The sequence below is a fragment of the Chelon labrosus genome, assembly GCF_963514085.1.
Source record: "Chelon labrosus genome assembly, chromosome: 11".
Lineage (NCBI taxonomy): Eukaryota > Metazoa > Chordata > Actinopteri > Mugiliformes > Mugilidae > Chelon > Chelon labrosus.
This window is the reverse complement of record NC_140344.1, coordinates 24795531-24815767: the sequence shown is the minus strand read 5'-3', so window position 1 is coordinate 24815767 and position 20237 is coordinate 24795531. Positions and strand designations below refer to the sequence as shown.

The window sequence follows — 20237 nt, the reverse complement described above, 5'->3', positions numbered from 1 at the left end:
ACAATCAGTCGGTCAGTTGGTTTAAAAAAAAAACAAAAAAAAAACAAAAAAAAAGTCAGTTTAGATATAAATAAAGAATGCCAGCCAAGATATTCAGAAAAGACAGTGTGGCGTGCATCTGAATGATTAACCAACGCCTGAAACATCCTCTTTGTCATTCAGTTACATCAGGCTGTTGCTGAATTCAATCTGCTCTGCATCTCACTCCCTTTTCTGCATTTCCATTCTCTCTGACTCCCTCTCCCTTCATCCACTTCTCCACTCTACTTCACCCACCCCCCCCTCCATCCTCCACCCTCCACCCTCCACCCCTAACCCTCTCCCCGGAGTTGTGCTTTTCTCTGACATTTGGCTGGACAAAGGCGAGTCACACCTGAGCACTGGGTTAAAACTATTATAGGCCCTCTCCCTATGGTACACTAACCTTTGCCACCACTGTCTGTGACTGAAACTCTGCATGTGTGTGTGTGTGTGTGTGTGTGTGTGTGTGTGTGTGTGTGTGTGTGTGTGGCTGCTTGTGTGTGTGTGTGTGTGTGCTTGCTGTACACCTGGGTGCACCTTTGTATAAAACATAGCGTACTGCATGTTTTCATTTATTTTGCGGTGCTAGATGCTGAAATCAAAACCCAGGCAAGAGACATCTGGGCCAGGTTAGGGTCATTACTAATAATAATAATAATAACAACAGAGCAGGAGAAGAAGTAAAAATGTAATGGGCCTTTTACACAGTAGACATTTTGGCTCGTCATAAGGAGGAAGACCACAGGAATTACTGCTCGCATTAACATTAGCTGTGTTGTTCTTGTCCCCAAACACAGGATACTGGGATGATAGGGGAACATTGTCCTTGATTGACAGAATCACATTGTAGTTGATGTATATTGATGCGAATCTTGAGCCACTAATATGATAAAAGGGAATACATCTACCAGGACTTGCAATGACCAAATCTTTGCAGGAAGGAAAACTCTGAAGTCCATCCATCCTTTTGACTGATTGCTTTGAAGAGTATGCATAGACTTATTGTCAAATTGTCTCAAAGCAATGACTGCACAGTTACAGAAACTTTTAAAACATCTGAGAATGGGGAAAATCAGATCAGAATAAAAACAAGATGCACTATGTCCAGGAATCTGGACTTAATACATTATATCTTTTGCTCGAAAGCCTCGAGTGTCCATACGTGTAAAGAAGGTGAATGCAATGGCTCAGCCTGTAAACGAAAATAATACAGAATATTTTCAGTCATCTCGCAACAATATTGAAAAAGTGACCTTGTGCAAGTTTAAGAGCCGATGCAGAGGAGCCTAATCTGAAAGTTCTGCTCTTAACTCAAGCTGCTCAACTTGTAGATTCTGACGTGCAGCTATCCAGATAAGATCATCAACAAAGCGACGCAGGAAACGCATGGTGTAAATACACCACACAAACAAATAGCAGGAGAGTACTGCAAAACCGGAAAAGAGTCTAAACTGCTACGGCGAGGGACGCGTTCACCAGTGAAAGTCACGATGCGGGACAAGGACATAAATTGCTGCTTTCAAAGTACCAACTTGAGAAAAACAGCTTAAGTGAAGCGCATTAGAAATCTAAAGCATCAAACAGGGTGTGGGAGACAGAGGTGGGGAAAAAGAGAAAGAAAGAGTGGAAAAACAGAGGGAGGGAGACAAACAGGGGCTGCTTTGGGGCCAGCCGCCACGGGGTGCATGTGTGTGTGCATGTGCGTGTTTGTGTGCGTGCCTTGGGAGGGCACAGTGGGGAGGGTTGGGGGCATGAAGGAAGGGATCAGAGCTTTGGGGCCAGCTCCACGGGGAACAGAGATGATGGGGAGAGAATGGAGGGAGGCTATGGGGGAAGGGAGAGGGAGAGGGTGAAAGGAAGGGATGTGGTCAGTTCTGAGTTTGAGAACTCAGCGGGGAGGGACGGCAAGGAGGGAGGGAGGGAGGGAGGGCGGGAGGAAAGGAGAGAGACACACTGTGGTCTGTGTGCTCTGAGAAAGACAGAGGAGAGGAGAGAGAGGGATGAGAGGGAGAAAGAGAGTTATAAAGGCAGAGAGGAAGAGATCAATTGGAGGGAGGTGGCACGTTCCACTTGGGAAGAGAGAAAGAAGAAGGGGAGAGGGGGGAGGAAAAGAGGAAAAAAGTCCCAGGTGTCAGCAGGAGGGGGGGAGAAAAAAAAAAGAAAAGAAAGGGGGGGGTAGAGGTTGTGGGGGTCCTGGTTGTTGGCAGGGGTGCAGGAATCCAAGGGAATGGTCTGTTCCTCATTATCCAGTCACCCCCCACCCCCAGCCCCCCCACTACACATACATACATGAAGGAGGCCCCCACATGGCCCCATGACAACTCTATCCTGACCCCTCCCCACACACACATGCACTGATAAGACATGAAAACACATGCACTAATAAATACATAGATAGATGTGGATACACACTCTACATGCAGACTCAGGCACCTGCAACGTTCCCCAAACGCAAAAAACCCACTGATAAACACACATTTAAACATTTTTGGGGGGAAACATTTGGGAATAAGAATTCTAATTATGGGATCAAACCAAAAAGAATAATAATTACTTGATTTTGTTTACTGGGGTTCCAAAAAATAGAAAGTAAAAGTGATATGAATTATGGACAACCACCTTCATAATGCAGTGAGTGTAGTTTGGAGGGCAGTTTTACACAGCGAGAAGGTTTACCAAATACTTTCACGAGTATTTTAGTTTTTAGAGAAACAACCACAGCAACAACTGAACGCCACTGTGGCTTTAGTATGGGCCTACTGCACATCCATCAACGAATCGCCATCGACCAAGCTGGAAAACTACATCAAGCAGCGGATTTAAACGCCGGTGTCGCCGTCCTGTCAGTGATTACACAATTAAACTCTCTGCTCATCCTCTTTTGCAACTGCTACCTGGGAAAAGTGACACCTGACCACAACCTCAGCATCTAACCATGATCGGATTCACTCAAATTCCCCGCGGGAGCTACACCTGATCTCTGCCTCGCTCGCTCTCACTCGTGTGCTTTGTTTTAAGGTGACACAGCAGGCGAATCGAGCTCTTATTTATCTGCACAACAAATGGCATACTCAAGAAACCCGGTTGTCTTGCTGAACTAAAGACTAAAATCAGACTGTGTGTGCAATCCCAAAAGTCATGTGCTTGATTACGCAACAGTGTGCTGCTTCTGACCATGCTGTTGATTAGGATGCTCAAATCAATGAAGTAGACTATTTAATAGTTTGAATCTGAGTGACGGTGAATGCCTAGCATTGATATGATGGCTCGGAACAGTGTTACGCCTAAAAAGACCAAATGGTGTCTTATCAATGAAAGGCAGTGTGTCAGCTGTCTCTGTTTGTGGCACTGCAATTAGCCAGAGCAGCTTTACTGAACATGACCTGAAACAATGAACAACAAGTGATTTCGGTTTGTTTGCATCACGGGTCAGTTTGACAGTTTTACAGTATGCACAAGACACATATGTATCATATGTATTTAATTGAAAGGGTGTTAAGAAAAGTAGGTACTCATATTTAAGAAGTTCTGAAGGTGCAGGTTTTTCAATTTTCAAAGATCATCTGTTTCAGGACAACAATATAATTAACCAGCTATGTACCACTTTTTAAAACTGGCACCCTCCTATTGGTGGAAAAATGCATCACATCAACCAATCAGAAAATTATATGGCAATGGTTGCTAAGGAAGAAGGAAAGGTTGTTGGAGTGACGGCATATACAGTCTATGGAGAGTTGAGAGATTTGTGATGTTTAGACATTACTTATTTGTGAAGCCTGCTAGTTTTGCAAATGGTCATAAATAGTTGTACAAAACTGTCTGATGCATTTCCTGCATTTTAATGTAAATAGTTGTAAATAACTTTGTTGTTTGCTAAATTTGTACATAAGCTTTTGTGATTTACAGTTTAGATTTGCAAGTTATATAAGTGATAAAAATGGTTCGTTAAACCTGTTTGTGGTTTTCACAGTGACTCAGATTTTATGTTTTTAGCACAGTTTTAGGTCCAATGTGTTAATACAGTGTGTCAAAATGAAAAAATAACTGTAAAGTCACACATGCGAGGTTGCGCTGAAAAGAATGACACAAAACAAGGCAAGGTAAACTATTTTTAAGATGAAATATACAGGTAAAACCAAAAGTAGTCAAAAACGGCCAGTTATAATAAAAGAGCAACAGTTTTGTTGGCCGACGTCAACCATGTTTTTCTTTACCCCTGGTGCTTACGTCACTTTAAATAACTGGAGGCATGGAATCAGAGTCCCGCTTGCTCTCTGCTCTCAGCGTCCGGCTTGAGTTAGCGTTTTAGAAATATTCAGAACTTCGATAGGTCGTATTTTTTTGTCAACTTTATGCTGCACTGTTAATCAACATGGTCGGCAACCTTTACAGGTGGTGAGCAAACACGTTGCAACTACATGACATAGAACGGTAAGAGCAACTAGTGGCACAACCTGGTACTGCAACCAAACTTCCCTCATCCTCTGCTTACGGCCATCGTATTTTATCATTTTTTTAAATATGTTTTTATGCAAGTTAATAGAAATTTACTGCTTAACACTTGCTCATTAACACCCTACAAACTTATTCAACAAAGCAGTGTTTATAGCTATAATAGAGTACCTACATTACAGTAAGTGAACCTTGTTTCAGAGTCTAGAGTTGAATCGGACTCAGAAACACAGAAACTTCTTGCTGTGAATGAAACGCGATGTCCACTCAAGACTGAAAAAGGCGCCCAGCTTCCAAATCTGAAATCTAAACAGTCTGACTGGGGGAAATCAGACAAATTTTATTTATTCAGAAATATGTAAATGTATATTTCTATAATCTTGCTGTGTAAATATTTGATCAATAAACACACACACACGGAGAAGCAGCAAACCCTTTGGCTGAAGAATTCTAATGAATGTTCGGAGACTGAAGCAGTCATCTCCAATTTCTAGGCCTCACACACTACGCTGGACCATACTTTTAATACGCACGCATACAAACACACACTCGAACACAGACGCACACACAAATATTTACTCACCGCAAGATCTACACACAGTCACACAAGGACGCAGAGAGAGGGAAAGATGAGAGAAAACGGGAGGAAAAAAAAAGAGGGGAGGGAGGAAGTTACATTTTTAATCGAGTGTTTCTTTTCCTCTGAGCAAAGTAGGGCTGAATACAAGGGGGCTGGCTGGTGCCAACACACACACAACACACTTTCTTGTGTCCTTTGGCAAATTCTTCTTTTTCACTCTTGCATTAAGTAAGAAAAAAGGGAAGAGAGTCAAAGTAGGAGGAGGAGGAGGAGGAAGAAGAGGTGGAGGAGGAGGGGGAAAAGGGGGGGAAAGAAGGGAAGAAAAGAGAGAGGAGAAGAGAGAAAACGTCCCCGCAGAGTCTTTCTCCCTTCCTGGAGTGAGCGCGGGCCCCTGCAGCGCCGCCTGTGTAATTTCCAGTGGCAGTGAATACAGGTATTAATAAAAGCCCCATGGGGAAGAGCACACAATATAACCCTACATTTTCAGGCATTATGAAAGGACGCCCCCAGGGGTCCTCGGGCTCAAATTTCTGAGATGCAGGCATTGTAAAAAGACGCCCCCGGGGGAGGACCCCGCAATAGAAATCTGCTGAATTCAAAGCATTTCCAGAGCCCTGGTGGGAGCCATTACTCCCACTGGAGGGGGAGAGAATTTTTTTTTTTCCTCTCCTCTCTCCTTCCAACTGCTCTCTCTCTCTCTCTTTTTTTTTTTTAACCAAACATGTGTTGCTGACATGTTGACAGATTGCTCAGTGAGGTGTTTAGGTGCATGCACAAGGCACGTCTGCTGAGACACGAGCTCCATCCCTCCCTCTCTCCCTCTTTCTGCCTCTCCCTCCCTCCCTCCCTCCCTCCTTCGCCAGTTCCCAAGTTCCATCCCTCCCTCCGACTGCAAACCTCTCAGCGCGCCCAAAACTGCTCCCATCCATATTTCATAAAGGAGAAACTAGGCTGAAAGAGAGAGAGAGAGAGAGACACACAGAGAGAGGATGGTGAGAGTTTAGGCGAGAGGGAGAGAGAAAGGGAGAGAGGTGGTGGTGAGGGGGGGGGGAGACACGGAAAAAAAAAAAAAAGAGGAAAAAGGGAAGATAAAGAGAGACAAAGCGGGATCAAGGGAGGGGAACGGAAGGAGGAGAGGACAGATAAAGAGAAATAGAGCGATATAGAGAGTGGGAGAACTCTGCAGTGAAAAATGAACCCTGTGATGAAAAATGACTTCACAACAACCCTTCTCTGTCTCACCCCCTCCCTGCCATCCCTCCCTCTCCCTCTCTGCATGTTGTACCCCCCCCCCCCCCCCCCCACCACCACCCTCCCCTCCTCTACTTCTTAGGCTGCTCTCCTCCCTCCATCCCCCTCTCCTCTGGTGCCGGGCTCCTGCTCTCTCCCTGGAAAACCTGAGCGGCAGCCAGCTGTGTCTGTGTGTCTGTGTGTGCGCTGTGCACTTGTATGTATGCCAAGGGCTTAGCACAGGAATCTTCGGGCCACCCCCGGGTACAGACACACAGAGGGGAGGAAGGGAGGGCGGGTGGAGATGAGGGAGGAAAGCGTGGAGGGAGCGGGGCGGGGGGGGGGGGGAGAAGAAGAGGGGCACACGGTGATGAAGAGGGCAAGAGGGAGGGAGAAGGAAAAGACAGGAGCTGAAGAGAGGATGGAAGGCAGGAAGAAAAAGAGCTGCACACAAAATGAATGAAACAACTAAGAGCGCGATATTTATTTTGTCAATCAACGGCAGCTACTGAGCGAGAAGCACAGTGAGTGTCAGGCCAGAGTGCATGAGGCTGTCTGTAATTTTGTTTCAGATTACACCCCTCCTACCTCTCCCTCTCTTGTAGAAAGTGATCTGTGGTTTTAATAAGAGTCTTGGCCTCACAGGACTCAGCTGCTATCCTGACGACAGACGCGGCGAGGTGTGTGTGTGTGTGCTGTGCTGTGTGTGTGTGTTTCTCTGCGCTCGAGAGGGTGTTTCTCTGCGTGTGTGTTTGTGACAGCGGGTTGCGACAGACGGTAAGAGCTTAGCGGTGGGGAGACGTCCCGCGGGAGGCTAACCAGTCACCCAAGGGCCCGTGCACTAACAGACACGCTCTCCTCCCCGCTGCATGTTGTTCCCCTTCTTCCCTTTTTTTTTTTTTTTTTTTTTTTAATCCACCTCCTCTCTGCACATGTTCAAGTTTCGCCCCGGCTTTCCACCCCTCTTGCTCTTCCTCACCCGTCTCCGTTCCGTCCTCCCTGCTCCTCTTCCCTCTCCACCCCCCGCTTCCTTCTTTGTCTCCCGCTTCCTCCCCAAGCTAGACAGACTCCCTCGTAATCTCTCCTCTCCCCCGGTGAGAGAGGGAAAGGAACAGACAAGAGTGCAGCTGTGTGTGCTCAATTAACAGAGACCTCACAAATACCTTTGCAGAGGATATGCACTGTATCCTGCCCCCTCCCTGCACGTACGTACAGTACATGCACGCGCACACACACACACTTACCGGTTTCCACCCACACCATCTCACCAACTATGAAGCGACTAGCTGGGTTAATGACTCGCTATTTGTCACTGACAGCGCCAGTTTCCGCCTCCCCGCCCCTCCCTTGACTGACAGCTCCCTCCTTTACTCGGCGACTACCTTCTCAACACTTCCTCTTCTCCCTCAAGTGGATTTTGCTGACATCCTTAACAACCTCTCACACTTCTCAATCACACCTAGCACGAGTGTGTGGACACTGTTGACTGGGTGTGTGTGTGTGTGTGAAAACGCCTTCATATCCGTTTTTTTAACTCTAAACACTTGAAATGTTTTGGCCGGTAAAACAGCTTTTGGGTTTCCCTAATATGCGTGTGTCTGTGTGTGTGTGTGTGCGCGTGTGTGCATGTGGCAGAGCAGGGCCAGAGAATGTTCTCCATTTGATCTGTAGGAGGTTTTTTTCCGCTCTTCCTCTCCTCAGGGAACCTCTGCTCCACATTCTGACTCCTACTGAGACCCATCAACACTCCCCCGACTCACACTCTCAGTCTGCCTCTCCCTCTCTCCCTCCCTCTCTTGCATATACAGAGCGCACGCAGGATATAAAAACACACACACGCGAAAAAAGTAGGAGACACACATCGCACATACCAAGATTACACACTATGCAGTATACGCCACGGGAAGCAAGTTCAGCCAGAGCCTCTAGACCGTGCAGAACGGCTCAGAATATCAGGCGGTGTATAATAAAAATCCAAAACAATAACGCCGTCTTGCTGCAGAGAGCCACTTGTTGAAGAAATGCCATAAATGAAGCTGATAAAAACAACAGTATCACAATTGTGTTTGCTAACCACATACAACAACAAATAATCACAGGTTGCACACACTGAATATCTTATCCGCAACTTAAAAGCAGCGCCGTCGCACCGGCTTAAAGCTGCAGTGGAACGGAATAACAATGGCATTGTAATAGAGGCACGTAATCTCTGTCACACACACACACACAACCAGCTGAGCTATCAGGCTCATGCACATTAATGTGGCATTACATTAACCAGATGTGTGTGGTCTGTGGGTATGTGCGTGTCTGAGTGGGTGCGCACGCATTTACGTGTCATTGATCTGCGCCACCGCGTGTGTGTGTGTACGCGGGCATGTGTGTGTTTGTCCAATTTCCACTCAAATTAATGGTGCCTCTTTATAGGCCTTCTGCTAGAGTGGCACTGAATTACTTGGTGCTTCACTCTCGCACCTGGGACCCATTCAATGTTACAGCAGCAGCTAGCTGCTAACCTGGGACCCATTTGCTACATCAGTATAGTTAGCATTAAAGATACCAGGGCTTTTTCTGCAGAGAACTCAGTCCTAACTAACACCGTTCTCGAGCCTGCACCTGGGACTCGCTGATGTGCATCAGATATTATAATATTGATCGCGGGCAACGTAGACGACAAGACTGCAGGATTTTTTTTTTTTTTTTAAATTGCCAGCAAAGCCTGGAATATTGCAATTTTATGTTGCAGAGATTTAGAGACTTTTTAGTCTGTCTTGGTCTGAGTAAAACATATTTATCAAAGTAGATATTTATTTATAGTCTCTTACACTGTCACACACATTTAGAGGACCGTGGCTGATCGCCGCATTTGTTTTCGGCTTCCTCAACCTGCATTTGTTGTTCTTGTGTGACATGCATCTATCTTGAGGTTGCACCAAACTGAAATAAATGTTACCAATCCCAGCCTGGCACAATGAGCAATTATGTAATCCCCGTTTATTTCCTCCTACACTGCATCAAGTCCTCAATCTGATGCTCAGCTTTTTCAAGTGAATAAAAATCAAGTGTTTTCTGCTGCTCATACAGTGTTTTGCTGATAATGGGGTATAATCTGGGATGTGTCTCGACTTCTTCTGTACACTGTTACGACACGCTGGCGCACAGCTAACATCACAGCTACATCATAGATAGCTACTTCTGGCAAGATGGCCCCATCTGTCACCCCCAACCAAGATGGCTGATGTCTGAGTTGTTTGCTTTCTGCTCAGGGACAAACATCAAACCACATCACACTACAAAATGCATGAGCATGTTAACTCTCTCACGCAGATCCAGAGTGGCGTGTGTTTATCCCCGAAAGGCTGCGCGTTTGTATGTGTGTCCCATGTCCTGACTCCCGAGGGTCCCACCAGAGAATTTAAAAGGCTTCTTTATTTTATGTGTTTTTATTTAGCCTTCTCCTCAGTAATAACCAGAGAGCCGTGGCCTCACCACTGACTTCATACACTCTTCCACACTTACACGCGCGCGCACACACACACACGTACAACCTTACACACAATGACACTAACACACGGATGAACCCAAGAACACAAAACCCCGCATGCAAGTGCACACACATCCTGCTGAGTCGTGGGATTACTCTGCAATCTCAACCACTCTTTCTCCAGGGAAAAACATGTTTTATCATTTCATTTCATTTCTTTCTTCTGCCCTCCCTCTCACCCTCCGCCCCCCTCCCCTCGGCTTTCTCACTGAGCAACATGTAGCCCTCCCCAGACTCCTCTGCTGAAATCACAGGCCACATCCCGTGCTCTGACAGCAGCCCTGTGCTTTTGGCTGTGTGATACTCGGTGTGTCAGTGTGTACTGTGCGTGGGTCTGAAGGTGACGTGGCATGTGCAGCTAAATAAGAGAGTGGGATGACTTACTTACTCATTCAGGGGCGGAAAGATTTTTCTAATAAAACATGAACGGGTTCCAGTCTTTTGTAAAAGAAATTAATCACATGCACTGTATGTTTCATGACACGCAGGAGAATTCTTGTTTTAAGTGAGCACTCTGAGCAAAAACTGGTCACTACTGAGTGGTGTGAGACTGCACTAAATGTTTACAATTTATTTTGAATTCTGTTCAAAGTCGCTGCCAGTGTACAATTATTTATTATCCTATTAATAAATAAAAGTTCAAGACATATCTGTGCTATAATTTGGTACATTTTTTTTTACAGTAATGCTTAAGCCAGGCCTGCAGCCTGCAGCCTGCAGCCTTCAGCCTCTTCCCCGTTGCGAAGGTACTGGATCGGTATCGAGCATCGGCAGATACGCAAAGTATCGATTCATTCATTCATTCATAACTGCTTGTCCTCTGGAGGGCCGTGGGAGGACTGCAGCCTATCCCAGCTGTCATTGGGCGAGAGGCGGGGTACACCCTGGACCGGTCGCCGGTCTATCGGGTCTATTCACATTCACACCTACTGCCAATTTAGACTCATCAGTCATGTTAATTGATGTTAATTAACCTAACGAGCATGTCTTTGGACGGTGGGAGGAAGCCGGAGTACCCGGAGAGAACCCACGTAGACACAGGGAGAACATGCAAACTCCACACAGAAAGGCCCCAGTTTGGATTCAAACCCTTTATTGCAGATTAGATTCCATTATGTCCATGTATTGATAAGTGTTGTTGGATGGAAAGGCCATGAGGGTGCTCCAGTGTACATGACCACACTGTGAAAGCCAGGAACTCTTATCAATTGGCATTCCTCTCCATCCCTATACATATTTTCTGTTGATCTTCACTGCAGAGTATCTAATAAAGGTAAACAATTGCGCCTCTATGCGTATAAGCTGTATGGTTTGTAATGGTTTATACTGGTTACGCCACCAGCCCAGACCCTATGCAAACGTGCACATCCCCAGAAATGTAACTACACATCGTGGCGATGCAGACCATAAGAGCTGTGATTGGTCTGCTTGGTATTTCCGGAAGTCTTGCAGGATTGGATGTCAAGCCAGTGGGTGAATAAGAGGTCTCACCATCTACATTACACAGTCTCTGGAAACACTATCTTTACCAGTTTAAACAAAGCCCCTCCACTACCCCTTCCTATTTCTTCATCCCCCTATCAAAAGTAAACACACACACACACACACACACACATCCTCACACGCCAAGAGGAGACTGCCTTGCAGTAGCAAAAAAAAAAAAAAAAAAAAGCAAGCGTGCGTTGTGTGTATTGGCTTGTTAAGGGAGCGTTTGGATTAATCTGTAGGAACCAGATGCCCCCGTCGCGTTCCTTTCAGCCACTACATTAATTACACCAGTACTAATAATGGCCTTTGTGTGTGCATATGCATGTGTGTAGTGCGCACACACACACACACACACACACACACACACACACACACACACACACACACACACACACACACACACACACACACACACAGGAGTCTCTCCCCGTGGAACATATGGGTATAAATGATTCCAATAGCTATAGGTATTCAGAAAAAGGGGAGGTCCTGTGTCATCCAGGAAAGTATAAGCCTGGTGATTCTGCAGGATGCAACTCAACTGCTTCACATGTACCATACTCTTACAGGAGAGCTTTGTTTGAATGTTTATTAAGGACCAGATATGTTGATTTGATAGGATAAACCAGTTGTAGGGTGAAAATAAGTAAATAATAAATGCACATTTAGCAAGTGTGTTATGTTATGTACCACTAATCCTTTGCAACGGGTATGTAAGTGCATCATTCAGTAAGGCATGTAGGACTAAGTGCACTAATTCTCTTTGACATATCATTATTCAGGACGTCTTAATTGCTCCGTCTGTAAGAAAAACGTCAGCGTACAGTGAAAGAGTGACATGAGCCTGGTCAGTTAGAATGATCAACCCCATCTTACCGGCCGGGCAGTGGTTGGTTCTGTGCTCGGTGAGCTCCGCCAGACAGTCAAAGTCCTGCTGACAGTTGTCACAGGTGAAGATGGACTCGTCATCTAGGTCATCGTCGTGATCTCTGTCGTCGCGGTCTTCGTGCTCGTCCTGATCGCCATCTTCAGCGTGGCCGTCTTTGGGCTCCGCGTCTCTGTCAGACGCTGGGACTTCTGAGGAAACACACAACACAAGAGTTGTTTTTTTTTTTTTTTCTTTTTTGTAACCAGCTACAAGTTTAGATAGATTAGCTTTACTCTGCGCGTGGACTGCCACTTGAGCATGTGACGTAATGATTGTGAATGAATGTGTGTGTCCTGGTAGCAGACAGCAGAGTGCAAGAGGGGACCAGTGGAAGGCTGTGGCGGCCCAATCCTCACTGCTCCATTGTGTCTCCATTTTCACACCTTATTATCACATTATAAACGCTGAGGATCCAATAGGACTGACACTGAAGACACTTGGCTTGAGGGAGGAGAGGAGAGGAGAGGAGAGGAGAGGAGACTTCATCTCTGATTCTAGATCTGAAGCGTTTTCCAATCGAAAGAGTCAATAACCTCCATTAGTTTTAATGAAAAACAGACTTCCTTCGGTGAGTGCTAGAACGGATCAAAAGGATTAAGCCCTAAGTCAGTTTTGTCCATTAGCAGCTTTAAACATTGTCAAATGTGCGTAAGCAGGAATAAGGCTGTTCGTTATCATCGTACAGTTTTTGGCACCTCGTTTACATGAAAGTCAGAACCACAGCTCAGCAAAATCATATGTGAGCATCACAAACCATTCCACTGGCTGCTCATGTTAAATCATAAGAGCAGCAAAAGCTAAGTCTACGAGTCTCAGGGAGGAAGTTGGATCATGAGCGAAAGAGGCCTAATCAAGTGAGGCACAGAAGCACCATCCCAGCCTGATTTATTATGGGAGAGGTGTGATGGGGAAAAAGGGATGGAGGGATGTTGGGAGATTGGGAACGAGGGACTGAGGTGATGTGGTGTTTGGGGGCGGGGGGTGGGGGTTTGGAGGTGTTGCAGGGGAGCGGGGAGGAAGACAGTGATGGAGGGAGGGAAGGAGGAATGGATGAAGGGATGGGGACGAAGAGAGGGAGGGTGTTGGCCATCTGTCCAGTGGTGAGAGCACCGTCTGGCCAGGGAGGGGAAGCAGCCCCTTGGCTGACAAAACACACGCACACACCTGTGCAACACGCACGCACGCATGTTCCATGTATGCACACACACGCGCTGGTCAGTGTGTGTACATGAGACATGATCTTGGTTCTTTCTCTAATAACCTGAGTGAACGGAAAGCCCATAAAAAAAAATAAAATGGAGCCAAAAGAAACAGTGATATTTTGTTAAAATAATGTTTCCTCTCTCTTAGTGCAAGCAAATGCATTTAATTCCTCTATTTACTGAAACAACCTAAATGCCCTCTTAACACTGGTATGTTTTTTTTTTTTTTTAATCTTGAGAGTGCAGTGCAAAAAGAAATCACACACAGAGAACACACACACTCCCAAGGGTGCCCTGATGCCAGAGGTGAGGGCAGCGCCAACTCCAGCGCATGCCAACACAACCTGCTGTCATAGCAACAGAGGGAGGAGACAGATGAAAGCTCTCCATCTTGCACCCCTCTGTCCTCGCCTCTTCCTCCTTTTTCCTCTCGGAGCACTTTTTGTTCCTCTGCTCGTCCTTTTATTCGAGTCACAGTGCAGCGAGTGGTTAAAAAGAGAGACGGGAGTCAGAGCAGAGGAAGACAAAGGGACGAGAGGAGCTAAAACAGTCGGCGGCGTTGCTATTTACACATGGATTTGTGTGGTATACTCTGCTACCCGCCCACCTCTCGCATACAGGGGCAGGATAATTACGTGCTCCTCTTATGGATCTCAGAGAGACACTGATGGGGGGTCCTTTTAAAAGAGTATGGTCACTGTAAGCTCCTACTACACTCTGTAGCTGTTGCCATCATTACCACTCCCGAACAGACCTCCTGGTTAGGGCACAGCGTGCAAGTGCGTTTGTCACTTTGTGCACGTTGGAGTTGTGTTCTCAGCATCCTGCCATGGAGCAATTAAGATTTAAAAGTAAAACGGCCAGTTCTGCAACAGTAAATCCTCAATAAATTACAACCAAAAGTCTACAAACTAGACTTAGATAGGTTTCATTGATCCATTAAGGAAATTGCTTGGTCACAGTAGCTCAACTGCACATTTAAAAAAATAAAAATAAAAATACGCTCTTGAAAACATCAAGTAAACAGAAAAATAGGTGTAAGATAGTTAAAAAAATATAAATATATAATAGACTCATTAAATTGAATAAATAAATAAATAAATATAAAAGTAAAAAAAATACAAATAAAACAAAAAATACAAATAAAATAAAATAAAGTAAAAAAATACAAATAAAATAAAATAAATTCGACAGTAAATCAGTTCATCTGCATTAGCCTTTGTCCCCACTCTAAATCAACAAGTAAAAAGAATAATAGGCGTAAGATAGTTAAAAAATATAAATACATAATTATAGATTAATTAAATCGAATAAATCAATAAATATAAAAATTAAAAATAAAATAAAATAAAACAATACAAATAAAATAGAAAATAAAATAAAATAAAGTAAAATAAAAAATACAATAAAAAAATACAAATAAAATAAAATAAATTCGACAGTAAATCAGTTCCTCTGTATTAGCCTTTGTCCCTGCTCTAAATCAACAAGTAAAGAGAATAATAGGCGTAAGACACTTAAAAAAATATAAATACATAATAATAGATTAATTAAATTGAATAAATCAATAAATAAATAAATAAAAAATGAAATAAAATAAAAAATACAAATAAAATAAAAAATTAAATAAACAAGATTTGCATATGTACCAAGTAAACTAAAATAAATTCGACAGTAAATCAGCTCCTCTGTATTAGCCTTTGTCCCCCGCTCTAAATCAGCTTTTCTTTCTTTTAAATTTGAGCTTTGCGGAATTTCCAAAGAGTCCTGGCTCACATGGTTGACAAAAAAAAAAGAAAAAAGGAAGCGTGTCCAAAATGACTTGTCGTTGCCTCAGTGTGTAATCATTAAATTTTGAAGCAAAGCACAAAGCAGCTGTTATCATTAACAGTTTCTCTAAGTATTGTCAGAAATCTTAATTTACCTATTTTCATCATTTATTCTCCTACTTATTACAGTCCTCACCTCTTTTTTTCCCCCTCTCTACGATTTACCACCCCCACCCCAACCACACCAGAAAGAAGAAGCAGGCCTACTTAATGAAAGCAGCAAACTCCCATGGGTGCTTGGGCAGCAGAGGGGTGTGTGTGTGTGTCTGGGGGTGTGTGTGTGTGTGTGTGTTGGGGTATTGATTCATGGTATGACAGTGGTCCCTTGCAAATAACACTTGCATTCTTTCTTACACACACATAAACACACAAGTCAGTGAGATATAGCTGTAGTCACTCACAGACACACAAACACACACTCCAACACACTCACTCTACTGAGAACCATTATCTCTGAGTCACAGACTGTCCCTACGCCAGGAATAACTGCACACTCTCTCTCTCTCTCTCTCTCTCTCTCTCTCTCTCTCTCTCTCGCTAACACACACCACATGCACAGAGACACAAGCACAGAACACAAATCTTCCAATCCCGAGCACAGACACCCTGGTTTATTCTTACGTCATCCACCGAGGCACATAATTATTCAAAATCTTGTTCATCCCGCTGTTTAACTAAAGAAAATATGAAAAATACAAATTTCCCCACTAAATGAACATGAAATGTATAATTTCCAATTAAAAGCGGACGTGTCAAAAGAGTGATTTTCTACCAGTCCTTGAGTAACAGAGGCCTGCTGATTTTTATTCTAGCCATATAATGAGCCGACTCACACCTGGGATGCATGGAATTAGATGCAATTAACTAGCTGGTAGGAGAGAAAACCAGCTGCATTCTGGTTACCGGATGACTGGATGGAAACCCATTGTTATAATCTGCAGGGAAAATGGTTTCTATGTGCAGAAATCTAAAAAATCTTGCACATCCCCTTCTTTGTCTGCTGTGTTTTCCAGAATTTGTGATTAAATGTAACTTTATACGGCAGCATGTCAGTGTCTGGTTAAAACTAAAAGAGGCACTAAAGTACACACTGATAGCTATTACCCCCGCCTACATATTTAAATGAAATATGCTTTTAAGGCCGCAACAGCACGTCAACATAAGCAATTACTTTGATTACGTAAATATGGGCAATTGCTGGGACACTTTTGGACCTGGCATTCATTCATGTGGATGTTACTTAGACACGTAGCACCCACCTAGACCAGACCAGGCACCCCCACCCCATAGTAATGACACTCCTTGATGGCAGCAGCCATCCCCAGCAGAATGCAGCCTGACACAGGGACACACACAAAAACGATTCAGGAACAACTAAAAAAAACACGAAGAACAGCACAAGGTGTTGACCTGGCCTCCAAATTCACTAGATCCCAAACTGATCAAGTATCTGTGGGATGATCCACAGAGGCCCCTCCCCTCAACCCATAGGATAGGACCCACTAACAATATCCTGTTCCCAGACACCACAGGACACCCTCAGACAGTCTATGTCTATTCTCTAATGAGTCACAACTGTTTTGGAGGCACAAGGTAGACCTACACAATATTAGGAATATGGTCATAATGTTATGCCTGATTGGTGTATGTTGAGTGTATATAAACAGAATGGAAGAAAAAAAGTAATTTCCAAGTACATCAGTGAGGATCAATTAATTATGATGTTGCCAGGCATGCTGGAAAATGACCAATAAAGGCCAAACCTGATCATCAGATCATCATTTTTATTTTATTTTTTTAAATAGAGACCCAGTAAGATGCTGCTTTGTAAAAAATGAAGTGTCAGTATATGGACTATTACAATGAGTTGTGTTTGATGGTTTGAAGAACTCAACAAAGACCAGAGGGGATGCTCACGGCTAGCATGGCGGTGCTGCTTTCTGGTGAACTGCGAGTTGCAAGGAGTGCGTTTCTGCACATAAAGACCTATAATGCAGATGGATGTCAGCAACCTTTTGTAAATAAACAATGCATGCATACACTGCATAAATCTTATTTTTTGTGATATAATTAGATGTTTTCCTCTTTCTTCGTTCAAAGATAGAAATTCTGATTACTATTAGTGGTTAAGCAGAGGATTAAACTACGAGAAACAATCAATAGACTAATTGAGAAAATAATTTGTAGTCGCCCGAGCCCCATATATGGCTTTCATAAGCAGAATACAAAAGCATCACAGCAGCAACAGCCCCGTGATTTAATGCAACCACATATACTTGCCTTCTATACTCATCTATGAACGTCTGAAATGGAATCATTACACATGCAAGGACAATAATTCAGCGCTTGTATTAAGAATCGCTGGCTATTTTTAAAACAGTTTTCATATGCATGCGCTGCTTGTGTGACAGGATGCAACAGCAGGTATGGATGTGGCGAGATGTTTTTTTATTTTTCCACCGCGTGTCCCCTGAGGAAACGTAATAAGCAATATTCTTGGCTGCACCCACCAGCCTCTGTAACCTGAGGACAATGGGCTGTTTATTAACAGATAAAAATATAAATATATAAATATATATAAATGGATACCTCAGGAATAATGAGGTCACTTTGCATATCTGCAGGAAAGATACGTGCAGGTGGTGTGTGTGTGTGTGTGCTGTGTATCGGCGCATGTGCAACCCCGGGTAATTAGATAAAGAGAAGTGAATTAGCAGAGTCCACAGTGCAGAATGATGTTACACAGCCCAACCACGCCTAGCTGAGACCCACTAATCACCACTCGTTAGGCTCACGGAAGACTCTGTGTGGGTGTTTGTGTGTTTTCCTAGCAATCGGTGTGTTTGTTAGACGGCGCCTGTGTGTGTTTTCTCTCATTAACCACATTAAAATGAGTTCATTGAGGTAATTAGTGGGTTAAATGATAATAAGCTCGGATAGGAGAGAGAGAGCGCCGCACAGACAAATATTTTATTCCCCCTTTCCCGTCATCTAAAGAACAAAGAAAGATGGATCCAAGTGCACTCAGTATGGATACACTCAACCCTACAGACTGACTCAGGTTTCATGGCACTGTTGCGAGCGCTTGCCAAGATAAGCTGGTCGAGACACAAACTGGAACACCGAAAATCAAACACACACAGTCAGCACGGCCACCGTACATCTCTATATATCCTGCGGGAAGAAAACTAGGGAACTAATGAACTCTGGGAAATGTTCCTGAACTGCCCCAGGGTGATAGAAGTGCACTGAAAGAGAGTGCCTGAGCGAGAGGGAGAGTTAAAGAGGAATAAAACATACTGCAAAGGTAAGGTACTTATTCAAGTGTTAGATTTGGCAGCCAGGAGCTGGTGCTGTGGTCTGTCTGGGACACACTGTCCAGCTCAGAGAGATGTATAAGGTATCTGCCAGCCAAGCATGCATAAAACACACACACACACATCTCTGTCGGTGTATGCCTAAAAGGGCATCAAAAGGAGGCAAAAACTGTGTGTCGAGCTTCCAGGATAATGTTTAGAAACCCAACATTTTTGACACAAGGCTTTCATTCTGCTCCACATCTCACTCTACACTGGACCAGGATTTACAGCCACCTGGCTACATACCACCTCACCCAAGAGGGCCTAGAAGCAGCCATGAGATTAAAGTCCGACAGACTTAACATGACGGGTTTAGAGAGTCCAGTGCGGAGGAGCATGAAGTCTGTACCAATTCCCGGTCATCCGGTCCCCGGACAAGCACCAAGTGCTTGTAGATATTCGCCTTGCTAGTCCAAAAGGGGGCAAAAGTTACGGGACAAAGAGGAGTAACTGGTAGGGAGGTAAGAGTATAGTTCATGTCTAAGAATTCTTGGCTCCGTCATGAAGAGGCACAAAAGGCTGCAAAGGATTTTATCTGAAGCCACTTGATCATGCAGAAACCTACGTCAGGCGATGTGGGGAAATATATGTACATCAACCAAATGTAAATAAGTAAATCTACTGGACACTTTGTGTGTGTGCCTGTGTCAGGCTGCATCCTGCTGGGGATGGCTGCTGCCATCAAGGAGTGTCATTGCTTTGGGGGTGGAGGTGTCCGGTCTGGTCTAGGTGGGTGCTACATGTCTAAGTAACATCCACACGAATGAACGCCAGATCCAAAAGTTTCCCAGCAGAACATTATATTGTCACAAGATGGTCTGTGTTATTTACTTCACATGTCAGTGGTTTTAATGTTGCGGCTGATGGGTATATATGGATCTATTGTGGTTGAAACACTTCACACACTCCAGCGAGAGGAAGCTGTTGGTTAGAGAGTAACTGTAAACACAGTGGTCTACCTATCTGAGCTGAAAATGTTGACAAGTGGGAAGGAACAAAGAATGGTGGACACATTTGGCATTGAGTGCACACACACACACACACACACACACACACACACACACACACACACACACACAACACACACACACACACACACACACACACACACACACACACACACACACACACACACACACACACACACACACACACACACACACACACATGCTGAACAGGTGCAGCTGGACACAACAACACAGGCCTGCTCTCTCTCCCTCTCTCTCTCCCAGGAGACTCACTCCCCTCACCCCTCTCTCAGCAACCCCTCTCTCACCCTCTGCTGCCTCCATGTGTGTGTGTGTGTGTGAGTGTGTGTTGGGTATATAAAGCAGTTCATCTTACCTCACATAGCGTGTGTGCATGTGTGTCTCTTTTTACAATACAAGGCCTCTCCCCCTCCTGGGAGGAGATCTGCTGAGACACAGAGTACCAGTCACACAAATACACACTTACACATGTATATGCACAAACAAAAGCACACACACACACACACACACACCCCTGGGATGTGCTGCGGTAAGGGAGAGCAGCACCCAACACCAGTGTCTGGAAACAGGATGATGAAAGAGCCATTCACGTCATGGAAGAAGGTAAAAAGACAC

At 44.4% G+C, this 20237-nt stretch overlaps 1 protein-coding gene across 1 annotated transcript in view; it reads right to left on the bottom strand.

The window, feature by feature from the left end:
* Positions 1-20237, bottom strand: part of znf423 (zinc finger protein 423) — a 137898-nt gene that overhangs the window by 92854 nt on the left and 24807 nt on the right. The window contains exon 3 of the mRNA XM_084555210.1: positions 12192-12392. Within this exon, the coding sequence (XP_084411336.1) occupies positions 12192-12392 (201 nt within the window). The remainder of the gene's footprint in view (positions 1-12191; positions 12393-20237) is intronic.